This window comes from Mchenga conophoros, linkage group LG18, assembly GCF_057382185.1.
Source record: "Mchenga conophoros isolate Kocher_MC1m ecotype Shallow Benthic linkage group LG18, M_conophoros_male_GT1.1, whole genome shotgun sequence".
Classification (NCBI taxonomy): Eukaryota; Metazoa; Chordata; class Actinopteri; order Cichliformes; family Cichlidae; genus Mchenga; species Mchenga conophoros.
This window is the reverse complement of record NC_140543.1, coordinates 18,951,075-18,963,896: the sequence shown is the minus strand read 5'-3', so window position 1 is coordinate 18,963,896 and position 12,822 is coordinate 18,951,075. Positions and strand designations below refer to the sequence as shown.

Sequence of the window (12,822 nt, the reverse complement as noted above, 5' to 3'; positions counted from 1 at the left end):
CAAATCACACTACCTATCAGGACAAAAACCAAGCCATGAAGACCTCTCTGCAGACCTCTGCAATAACGCTGTGGAACAGTATTGATCAGGGGCAGTGTGTAAAATTATTTCTAATGATCTGTGTTTCCACAGGAGAACATTTGTAACCACCAGGTTTCTCTCTCTTTTAATCTTTTAGAGGCATCTGTGCAGCTAAATTAAGTAACAAGTGCAAGAAGGGCAGTATAGTCCACTGCACATTCTAGAGGATGACCATCTGTCCATGAGACAGAGGAAAAAGATTTTATAGTCTGATGAAAGAAAAACTGATCTCCACGCACTAAGTGATGGTGAACACTAAACACTGAATGCCTCAAATAAACCAGAATGGTGGCAACATTAATTTATGGAAGTGCTTCTTAGGAGGAACTGACTAATCGATAAATACAGGTGGATGCAGAGAGATCCTTGAACAGACACTAGAATGATAATTCACATATCATCATTGCAATGACCCAAAGCACAGAGCACAGGGTATGCTGGAGTAGCTTCAGGAGAATTCACAACCCGGACTAAAACCTCTTGGAAATTTTAGGGAAGGACCTCAGGATGGATGGTTGTAATTCTTAGGCATTTTTTCTACGCCTCTTAGAAAGAATTCTTAGGCATAGACACACACACTCACCCGTGTGTGTGAATTAGTGAATGAGGCTGGTAGTAAGAAGTCTTAGTAGAAAAGTGGTATTTAAGTATGAATCAAATTACCAGAAGATGTCAGTTCTCAGGTGCTTCAATTATGAAATATCTGTCCAAATCCAGACGCCTTCAGTTATATGACTCACACAAAATCTAACAAAAAAGGAAAGTCTGCTAAATAGGACTGTACTGAAATGTACACTGTATATTGTACTCCGCATACTGAGTTTTTCAGCAGAAGAATAGAAAAAAAACAAAAATATTTAACTCTTTTAAAATGCAATTTACAACAAGAAATCTGCAAAAAGCGACGTGACCTGCCTCATTTCTAAATCCATTTGATTGTAAGCATGTTTTAGGGCAGTAGAAAATAACAATTGCATTTTCGATCTCTCCCAACCAACAAGACATACTACACACATTGATTGATTACTTCCACCAAGAGGCCGCTGACCTGACACGGCATCATAGAAGTCATCTTCATTGAGAGTACTAAGGTTGGAGGACTTCCGCCTTTTACTCAAGGATTGCTTGAGCTCGTGGTTCTCAGTTGCCAAAGTCTGCAAGGCTTCTGTTAGAGCTTTGTTCTTCTCCACTTCCTGCTCTACTTTCAGGCTCCACACCTGCAAACACAGGACAACCAGACAGAAGGTTAAAAGCGACCGAAGAGAGCGTGCCCAGAGCTACTAACTTAACATTTTATTGCAGAAAAACATTGCTCTTAAAAATGTGATGATCATAGTGGAACAAGCAGATTAATATTTTGATGTCAATCAAACATGACTCTCTGTCTGGGGTTTTGATCGCAGGTCATTGTTTTAACCCTGCCCACAGATCTAGTTTCTTCCAGGCTGAACCAAACACCATAGTCTCAGAGAGCTCCGAAGCCCAGGATTGAGTGTCCCTTCAAAGGAACCTGAGCCAGGCCACTGCGTGACAGCCCAGATTAGTCTGTCCTATTGTCCACTGCTGCTGATGTTCAAGCTCTACCAACAGGAGTCGAAAACCCAGCAAATATCCACAGCCTCTAACAAAATGACAAAAATAACACTAAAGCTTTAACAGCAACATATTATTTAAAAACAGGTAACACCTTTTACTTCTTGTAAATTCAGTTTAGTGAATTATTGCAAAATAAAGAAACTGAGCACAGCCTTCCCAGTTTGATAAACATCCAGTGTCACCTTGAAGAAGGCAGCTGAGAAACAGGAGCTTGCAAATCACACTGCAAATCTGAGACTTGACAGCAAGGTCGGTATCTTCGACTAAAGATGAAAAGTTCTGTGTCATCTCTTATCGTGCCCGATGTGTTACAAGGTGAGCACACAGACATGCACAAAGACACAGCTACTGATGCCTAGGTAGCAATTTATGACTGTAATCGTGTATGTGTGGTTAACCCATTTCCCTTTGATCGAGTGTATTAGTCCCTGCGAGGATGTTGTCTGATTAACAACATGAATAAAAAAATGTAACATTTAGAAGATTTAGATGAGTGATTTTGCGTCAGACATCAGATTCTCATGACGTCTAATATTTCCTTTAAAGGGATGATTGGAAGAAAACTAATAACTTTTGATTATTTTCAAAAAATCCTCTCAAAAACATCAGCTACTTAAATATAAACTGCTTCAGATGCCTTTGTGGTAGAATCTGATCAAATCAGCCACATACACTTAACAGAAAAGAGGCAGGGAAAACCCAGACACATTTACTTACTTGCTGAATAGCATGCCTACTCCAAAGACCATGATCCAGCCATTTGTAATGAACATTGATTGTTTCCGATTGCCAAATATTGGGTCAGCACAACCGGAACTGCAACTTCCAGCTGGGTTATTATGGAAATTGCAGGGTTTAAAAAGGCATCACTGAAATCCAGTCAAATCCCAATAAACTGTATGTAAATCAAAAAAAAAGTGACACGTTAAATGTTAAATTTGGAGATCTATGTATTCATTCAATATCTGATGAGTATATTTCAAGACACCTTGTTTATTCAAATTTATCATCCTCTGTCAAGTTATAGTCCAGCTTATCTATAATGACCATCTATAGATCTGTACCGATGCACTGTCTCTAGAAACATAAGAACTACAACATGTTCAACATCCTTTTTTGTCTTGGTAACATGACAGACACTTATAAGCTCCTTTTGCAGGAGGTTGGTGATGGAAAATGGATAAAAATAAGACAACTGAGAAGTCTGCACAAGCTATAAGCTTTAGATCATTTATTATTTTGCCGTAGTCAGATGAAGATCTGATGAAGCTGTCACCAGTTAATGAAATGCCAGCACTGGCAAATCAGAAAATGACTATTTAACAAAAGGTGATAGCTTGGGTCAAATTTATTGTAATTTGTATTAGAAGCACAATTATATTCCTGTTCTGGTTCCCTCTGGTTTAACGCAAGGCAGACACAGTATTATTAGAAAGAATCACACATATTTTTCAACAATTAGACATTAGAAGTAACGTCGAACATTTGGCTTCAGCCTGTCAAAGTGTGTGTAAAGGACCAAAAGGGTTTTTAAGAGTCTCGTGTACTTGACAATTTGACTGTGTGAAAGCCCCGAGACCTCAAAGTCTGTACATTTGTAAGCTTGGAGATTGGGACTGATCTAATCTAATCTAGTCCTGGGCAATTACTGGTCGGATCAGTAACGAATCCCGCAGGCTGCAGGTGTAGATCCATTAATTACTGTGTTGGCTAATAGAAAATTCCCATATACTTTTCATTGATCAGATCCATAACTAGGTTTAGCAAAGAGAGCCTCTCTGAGATCTCAGCACTCTCTATATTCTCCCTTCTTCTGCACTAGGGAACAAGTCTGGCAGCGAGTCTTTAAGTCTGGCACCTACATTTAAGGTTAACGTTTCCATTACAGCTGTGTTTCTGAATCTATGTTCATCTAATTTAGGACTTTAAATGCAGCATCATTTAAAAATGCATAAAAATAGTAAATTCTTTAGCATTATATTTTTTCTTTAAAGTTTGTGCAATGGGAATGTCTGCTGAATTGTGATTTTATTTTCATCAAACATATTTGATAAATATATACTGTAGTTTAAAGGTGACTCATCTTCCTGTCTAGGAGCCTGTGTTAACACTCCCTGTCCCAGGCACTTGGCGTGAGAGCCCATCCAGGAATGGAACACTTGTGTAACCATCGCAGCCAGCTCTTTCATTCTCACTGCATCCTCTCGCCTGAGCACAAACAGTGCTATTTTAAGCCCTGCTGAGGCTCTGTGCTGTAGCGGTTACTGGAGCCTGGGAGGGATGCTTCTCCTTGGCCAGCACCCCAAAGGGTAAAAATTTTATTCTATGCTGAAATATACTCTCTTGTTTAAAGAAAAGCAAACCTCAGAGGCAATATTATTATAGCTCTATACATTGGACTGTAACATTAACTCTATATCCAACTGTATTTGGAAAGCCTGCTTCAAAGGAGCCATTCAACTAGAGTAAAGGAAGTACCTTTATAGTAAGAGATGTAGTAAACGCTATGAGGAACCTCAGTCCCAAAAATCAGAATAAACAGAAATACACTGTGTTCATGAAAGGCTTGGCCATGGTTAGTAATAATACTCAGGTAGTCTTTAAATGATGCTCACTTGGTACTAACCAGCCCAAAGTGTACCCCCCACACCATTACATCACCACCATCAACCTGAATCATGGATACAATGTAGACTGAATTCATGCTTTCATGTTGTTAACATCCAGTTCTGACCCTAGCACCCAAACATCATGGGAGAACTCGAGATTGGAAAAATGTTTGGTCTGATCAATCTACTATTGTCCAATTTAGGTGAGCCAGAATTGGATATCTCAGATAGTCTGACCACAGAACTGCTGCTCATTGGATATTTTCTCTTTTTTGGATTTTATTGTTATAGAGACGGTTGTGTGGGAACATCCCAGTAGATCAGCAGTTTCTGAAACCTTCAGACGAGCCTGTCTGACACATACAAAGTGACTTAAAGTCACCTTTAAAGGTGACTCTAAAGCCAGCAGACCATCTTGACCATGTTTACATACCTAACTGCACTGAATACATCCATATATATACACCCACTCACCAGCCACTACTGAAACAAAGCCAGTAAAAAATCTCCTGTCTGGGATACGACAGGAGGTTTGTTACTTATGTGGCAATGGCTGAACTAAAGGTCAATTGCTACACTGTCTTCACACCAACCCCCAAAGTTTTAAAGGTCAACTGGCTTTCTGACAGACTAAAGAAGAAGAAAAAAAAATGTATAACTTCAATCAAATAAATGTGCTTTATGCCTTATTCCTGACGTCAGACCAACACAAAGTGACAGATCTGCTTTTCAGCACATCACCACTAAGTGGTTCCAAACTGTAATCCTCTGTTCGCTTTCTAGACAGGGGGGCAATCGTGCCGCCTGACAAACACCAAGCAAAGTGGGGCCTATAAATCTCTGTTGTACGCGAGTGTCGTCAAACCTCCTCATGAAGCTTTCTACCCATTTGTTAAAAGCACAATTCTCCTTACTTTATATGCCATATACTCACATCCTAGTCACAGTGTGCCCTACATGTACTGTAAAGATGTGGCACTTCCACTAGCATACTTTACTTCTGCAGCGCCTGCTGAAATGGGTCAGACCACATCTACACTTCTGAAGGACAATACTCTAATTGGTGAAAGACCCTTTGAGCCATTAAGTGACATGATTCAGTATCAAACATGTGTGCAGTTACAACAGAATGTGAATACTGCCATGGACTGTGGACAGTAGAAAACAAGTATGACCAACAGAAGCATCTGGGGTGGGAGAATAGAAATGTGGGATTAGAGCTAATACAGCTTAACACGGGCAATCTCAGCACTGTAGAAAATATAATCCATTTTGTACATGTAGTAGCATTAGCTTAACGTGGCACCAGTAGATTTACCATGCTTGTTAAGACATTTTCTTCTTATTACATTCGTTTGTCAGAAATTAATCCAGTTTGTTTTATTGGAACGTTTTAATGTTTGATTGATGAGATTCCAGTGAACGTCCTCGGCTTTCTTATTTAAAAAGCCTGATTAAGTCCTAGTGACATGACAGTTGTACCAGATTTTGATGAATACATTACTCTTAGTCAGTGCAATACTGCTATATTTAGGATTTATAGCAAAATATTAAACACCCTTGTGTTTTATTGGTTCTCATGCATGCTTAATTAACAAGAACAAGTCAACAAGACAGTTGCCTTATTAAAGGTTTTCAGGCAGTCTAAGTGTATATCATACAGTAAGCACAGAGTAGTAGTTTTAGAGTGATAATTTAAAATCAGCTGCTAAAGGAAGAAAGGAAATAATTTGGGTGCAACATAAAGAATGATTAAATAGTTAAACCCACAAACCTTTGCTTTGAATCCTTCCATTTATCTATTACCAGATCAAATGCATCCTCAGTGCAATTTAATCAATGCCTATCTATGCTCCTACTTGGCAGAATTAATTCCTTTATAAGATGATCTCATTATAAAGATGTAATGAGCAGTGTAGATTTCGGTGCCACTTCAAAGACGCTCAGTTTCACACTCCAAATACAGATCATTAAATCCACAGAAATGACCTCCGCATACTGATGAACAGCCCTCGCTGGCGCCACTGCTTTAGACCAACCCTCAAATCAACAATACACTAAGTAACATCAAATTAAATCGCTCCAAACTTCAAAACGCTTTTTGCCGCTTTGAACAGCCGGCAAACACAGCCGGTTGTTCAGCTCACAATAAAAGGCAAAGCTGTAAATTTTATACAACAACAACAACAACTGTTTGTTTTGTTTTACCTGTGTAGATGCGAGAGGAAAGTGCTGTCGCTGTGTCTTCTTTTCCCGTTCTCGGATGCTCTGGCATATGGAAATGTGCGTGCGAGAGTGTATTCACACTATGCGAGCGTGAATACATGTATCTGCGGCTGAGCCAGTGAATATGAAAGCGCTTGGGTTCCCTCACTAAACGCACAGCCTTTCCCCTAGAGCGGGAGTGTGTGGATTCGAGTCCAAGAGTGTCTGCGTGTGTGCGTCTGCACTGATCTGCAGGCTGAATGCAGACCTAAGCATAAAAGCGGATCTTTCCTACGTCCTTCCTACAGACGTGCCAGTGATTACCACGCTGTCCTGGTGCTTCCCCAAGGGCACAGCACAGCCACCAAGACAAGTGGACAGGGACTGGTACACGCACGCGCCTGCATACGCACACACTCACACACACATTTTAAACCTGATTGGTGTGAAGGAGCTAACGTAAGGGGGAGGGATTTAAGGATTTTGTAATCAGTCAGTATAATTTATTCAGCCAATAGGAGGAGAGTATGCGGGTGAAAGTATATGAATGAGAGGACGATTCATACATGCTCAGTGAGCTGCAGCTAATCTACAACAGTACCCTCTATTTACATCAAGTGGAGGGGTTACAGAAGACTGCATGCAGCTGACAGAATCAAAATACATCAGAATCACAGATTACACTGCATTAGATTAAACTCTTACACTATTTTAAATAATCTATAATAGATTTTCAAGCAGTACAATCCATCCAAAGATGATGGACTGTCTCAACTTGCCCTCCCCAAGAAGAGTAATATGCTCCTCTTACCTCTTCTTGCTTTGACAGCAGTTCAAGGCACAGATGGAGAGCAGAGCATGTTTCACTGGAAAGTTCACTCGTCTCTTTTGCTTTCAGCAGAAGTGTACCAGTCAACTCTTTATAAAAAAATAAAATGAATGTATCTGTATTAGCTTATACTGTACACAATATTATATATTTTAAAAAGGAATTAAACATCATTTTTCATTACTGGCATGTTTTTTTTTTCACAATTAACTGAGTACATGTGTATTTATTGCAGAAGATGTGCACCCTGTTGAACTACTACTAAAAGGCCTAAAGAATGCCAAGAAAATATCCCCCACACAATTAGCCCAGCAGCACCAGCCTGAACAAGTTATTTAATTTGAATTTAATCTTTATTTAAAAAGGAAAAAATATCCATTGAGATGAGAAAATCTCTTTTACAAGGATGTCCTGGCCAAGATGAGAAGCAGCACAGTTTGCAAAGTGCAAAACAAGTTCCAAATCAAATTCCACCCATTTAAATTTTACAGGTACAGTTGGCGACTAAAACATCTGTCAGTTTTACTTCAAAGTAGTTAAAGGGATAAGAGATTCCTGAGCTGCAGATCATTCCAAGATCACGGGCCGGAAAAAAAAGATAGACTAAACTTTCCTCACTCCGTGCTCGCTAGGGACACTTTAAACTGCAGCCAGCTACTGGCTCTGAGATTGTAGGTCTTGTGGAGGGCAATGAACTTGGCGTAGGTATATGACGGCAATTTTCTTAGAATGGCTTTGCATGTAAAAATATCCCAATGCTTCAACCTTTGATTATTGAGTGAAGTAAATCCAGCAAGGGTTTACAAAGTGCAACGATGAGTCATGAAGTGTGAGCCTGTTATATACGTTACGGCAGCATGGTAAATGGGGTCTAATTTAGCTAAGGTTAAGGTAAGGTTACAGAAAGCAGGATGTAGCCATGCTTTCATGCCTCATCCTACCATATGAATGTTACAGCAGAAATCAAGACTCATTAGTCCAGGCAAAAATCTTCTTACCTTGTATTGTCCATTTTGTTGAGCCTGTGCGAACTGCACTGCGTATTAACGGTATAATTGGCAAACCACAGGCGACGTCATCTCCAGTAACAGTTATTTTTATATCCCCTCTCTTTTTTTAAAAAAACAAAACATTTCATTAGTGGATTATAAGCAACATTTCACACAAAGTGAAATATATAATACTATAAATATACATACTATAGCGTTTAGCTTTATAAAATCGGCTGATAAAAGTATCTCACTGTCTAGGGTACCAGGAGACAGTTCCATTCTCAACTACAACCCAGTGGGAACGCCATCCGAGGAAGCGTGAGCTCTGTCAGAGAAACAATAATTTAACAAATACCCCACGCAGCAAAACTACACATCATCATTACATATCTAGTTTAAATGACTTTAGAAAGAACAAATATTATCAATTTTAAAGTTTTATTATTATTATTGTTATCCCAGAGTGGTATGACTTTTCTTGTAAATTAAAGTGTAGCATGTTAAGAAAAACAAAAGAATAAATAGTTCCTATAAGTCTTTTTTTTAAAGAAGTTCAAATATTCTGTGTCATGTAATGTGAAAAAAGTCAAATTTCATCAAATTGTAAAGGTCAAAGTCTGAACATGGTCTGACCTAATAATAGTACAACATAAATCCAGATACCTTCCAAAGAGGTCCTTCAATCTTCTGCACCACACTGCTCATGTCCTTTAAGAAAAACAAAATATCAGTCTTGTGTACAGCGTTGAATAGTCTGTGTGTGAATCATTCGTTTTTAATATACTAACAGCATTAGCGCGCAGTCTTTTTAAAAGAATTGCACCATGACTACGTGGTGCTCCACATTAACGCTGCATTATCAGACATACGGATACGGACGTATTTATTCTTAATAAAAGCTGACTTTTTCCTCTACAGTCACCATAACTGTGTGAACACATGAAAACATACGAAGAGAAAGTGCCGATATGATGTAGTTCAGAGAACTGCAGTATCTGTGATTAATGTGATGGACTTTAGATTTTTTTTTTTTTTGCCTTTTGGTTTTATGAACACGTTTCCAGTGATGGGCTCTTTAACCCTGTGAGAAACAAGAATGAGCACAGTAAATTTCATCAAGTTGGATTTGCAGTTTTCCCAGATAAAATTTGGTGAAAAAAAAAAAAAAAAAAAAAAAAAAAAAAAATGACAAGACAGAAGTACTGCGCAAAAGCCTCGAGTCAAATTTCATGGCTAATAAAAGGGGAAATTTATTGAATGCATTGAAACGTGCAAATGTAAAAGAAATCCAGGATATAAGGAAAAAACTGTTTATACAAATAAAATAAATATTTGGTATGACAAACTTTATTCTGAACTCTCTTGGGAAAGCTTTCCTGTTATTTCTTTAAGCAGTCTTCAGGAATAGTTCTCCTGGCTTCTTGAAGGACATTCAAAGCTCTTCTTTGGACCTTTTGTTCCATTCTCTGCCAAGATGATCCCACACTACTTAAATAGTGTTGAGGTCTGGACTCTGGGAGGGTCAGTCCATGACAGATTAAAAAAAAACAAAATCAAAAACAAACCAAAATGCAGCATCATCTACGTATGTTGCCAATCAGACATTTCCACTTCATGCATGGTGGACCAAAGTCTGACGATATTTTGCTCTGTACCTATCTTCTATCGATTTTTGCAAGACCTCTAACACCACTGGCTGAATTGCAGCCCCAAACCATGACAGAGGCTCCCGGTTGTTTTACCTCCTCCGTACACACTGATGACAATTTGAACTTGAATTTGGATCCATCAGCCCATAAGACCTGTTACCTTTAAGTTTCAGTTCACTTCCTGTGTAACTAGTCGCACTTCAACCTTTTCTCCTGGTTTCTCTTTATTAAGACACACGTCTTGACAGCCACCCTTCCAACTTCTTCTTTCCACTTCTGATGAGACTTCAGTGAAAAGTGAAGGGCCGGTCTAGGTCCCAATTTGTTTTAAGAATATAACCTTTAGAAACTGTTCATATACGCTTAGACAACTTTTTTTAGCCCGACATTTTCTCTTTTGTCTTGCACTTGCCTAGTCGCCTCATTTTTTTCCCCCTGATATGTCACGTTTTCAGCTGGCACGAAAAAAAAAAAAAATACTATTTTATGCGTGTCAAACTGTTATCTATGACATGTTTTGCAGATCCAACTAATGAAATGGGATCAACTGATGCCCCTTGTTACAGGCTGCTAGTAACAAAGTGCCTAAAGATATAACTTAAATTATTGTTTATCTGTAAACACAACACCAATTCATCCCTTGGATTAGATGTATTTATAAAAAACAGCAAATATCTAAAAAACAAATTACCCAAAAACCCCCAAAACATTAAGAAAGCCTGGAGAACTATTGCTGAAAACCACTTTATAAGAAAAATTACAAGAAAGCCTGGCTCCTTGGAAATAAAATATAAAGAAATGAGGGGCAGCTCAAGTACTCTAATTAATCAAGTAACCAAAAAGGTATCATCCTTTGTGGATCACGACTAAGACACCATACTTGTAATGCAGCTGTGCCGAATGTTCTTAGCAGAACCCATCCTGATCATTCAAAGCGGATGAGACATTACAGACCAGCCATTTGAGCTCACCTTATTTTTATAGGCTGCTAGAATCTGTTTCAGTTCATCAGTGCAAACCAGGTCCAATGCAGTCTGAGCTGCAAAATCATCAGCCATACAAACAAATTATTATGCACCTTTTGACACTTCCTTGGAACAAAACCGGTGGACTATAGTATTTACCATCCTTAGAAAATAACGTGTGATTCTTAAACAACCATTTTAAACACCACTGAACAAATTAAACAGCCGGAATAATAGGAGCTGATGATGAGAACAAGATAAGTGATATACCATTGTTGTTCTTGATACTAGGGTTGGCTCCACACTTGAGCAGCTTTATAACGCACTGCTTCTGCCCCCTGTAGGCTGCACAGTGTAAAGGCGTATTACCCACTGAATCCCTGCAGTGGATATCTGGAGCATCTTTCCCATTGAGCTGAGGGATATAAACCAGAGAAATGACAGAAACAACAGGCAGGAAAATGAGGTTAACCTTTTACATACATCTATCTGAAACATGCATAAAACTATTTAAATGATCAATCTTAAAAACAGCAAGACAGAATGAGATTTAAAAAACAAAACAAAACCTGAACTGGCTTTTACTGCAAGTTGCCACATGCCATCTTATTTGTGGACTCAGATTTGTCACTTTGTGATTGAACATCAGACCCCCCGAACTCTGTACAAATATCGAATCGTATAAAGAGTATTTGTAATAACGGTGGTGCATTTCAACAATCTCTGGGAGACAACTGAAGTGTGTGCAAGGCCCCAAGGCACTTGTTAAATGTGTGAAATTTGGAGAGATGCTCTTAAAGCATACTATTTTCTGCCAAAAGTTCTTTGAAAGGTCAGACACTAACCAATTTAGACAGAGTGGATATATCCCCCTCTCTGGCTGCTTCCAGAAGCTTCTCCTCATGCCGCCTTGCCGCTCTCCTCTCTGCAGCTGCACAAACCAAATCAGTACTTGAGAACAAAGGCAGCTGATCTTCAGTAATGAGAAGCCATCAGACGTTTAAAAAAAAAAAAGAAAAAAAAAAAAAGAAAAACGCTCCCATGATTTCATACCCTCAAGCATGGTAATGATTTCATCGTCCTCTGTGACATCTTTGGGGATTTGAGCAGTTCCATTGATTATGTTGGCACAGGCATCATAGCGCAGAAGCAACAGAACAATCTCCTTAAGGGTCCAAAGGGTGGGTGGGGGGGGGGGGGGATTAAAGAAAAAACCTGACCATCACATTTCACTCAAAAGCTTCAGTGGGAGATGAGAAAATATATTATGTGTTTCTGTGACAGCTGATCCAGCTGACATTAGGTTAGAAGAAGAAGGTACACCACAGTTTACCGTGCTTTTACAGACTTGTAAGGAAGCACTACTTTTTCCCCTCTCTATCCTTACCTTTCGTCCAGCATATGCTGCTTTATGCAGAGGTGTGTCACCCAGGTTATTCTGCAAATTCACATCAGCCCCTGCCTGCAAATGCATTCTTTATTAGGTGAATATAAAAATGTCTCTGGCTGCAGGTCCTGAACACAAAAAGCATGATAATGATGTGACTCATACACTGCTCTCACCTTCAGTAACTCCTCAACAACATCTCTGTGTCCAAAGCTGCAGGCCAAATGAAGAGGTGTCCATCCCGAGCAGGTTTTCGAACGAGCTACAGCGAGAGAAAGAAAAAGAAGAAGAAAAAATAAAATAAAATCAGCAATTTTCTAGTTACATGTGACATTAGGGCAGCTGGATGATGGCATCCTCCCCCACACACCAGCTTACATCTGCAGTTGATGTTGAGAGAGCTGTTTTGGTGAATCCTCGACTGAAGGAGCCTCTGAACCTGAGGACAGTTGCCCTCTTTAGCATGAAGGAGAAGTTGTTCTTCCAGCGTGCAATCCTCCATCACTGGA

At 39.2% G+C, this 12,822-nt stretch overlaps 1 protein-coding gene across 1 annotated transcript in view; it reads right to left on the bottom strand.

The window, feature by feature from the left end:
• Positions 1-12,822, bottom strand: part of LOC146553584 (oxysterol-binding protein-related protein 2-like) — a 22,630-nt gene extending 9,808 nt beyond the window's left edge. The window contains 13 exon segments of the mRNA XM_085255364.1: positions 1,130-1,298; positions 7,303-7,409; positions 8,319-8,430; positions 8,520-8,554; positions 8,556-8,637; positions 8,976-9,020; positions 10,933-11,000; positions 11,197-11,341; positions 11,772-11,857; positions 11,980-12,091; positions 12,314-12,388; positions 12,490-12,575; positions 12,692-12,822. Of these exon segments, the coding sequence (XP_085111490.1) occupies positions 1,130-1,298; positions 7,303-7,409; positions 8,319-8,430; positions 8,520-8,554; positions 8,556-8,637; positions 8,976-9,020; positions 10,933-11,000; positions 11,197-11,341; positions 11,772-11,857; positions 11,980-12,091; positions 12,314-12,388; positions 12,490-12,575; positions 12,692-12,815 (1,246 nt within the window). The 5' untranslated portion in view covers positions 12,816-12,822.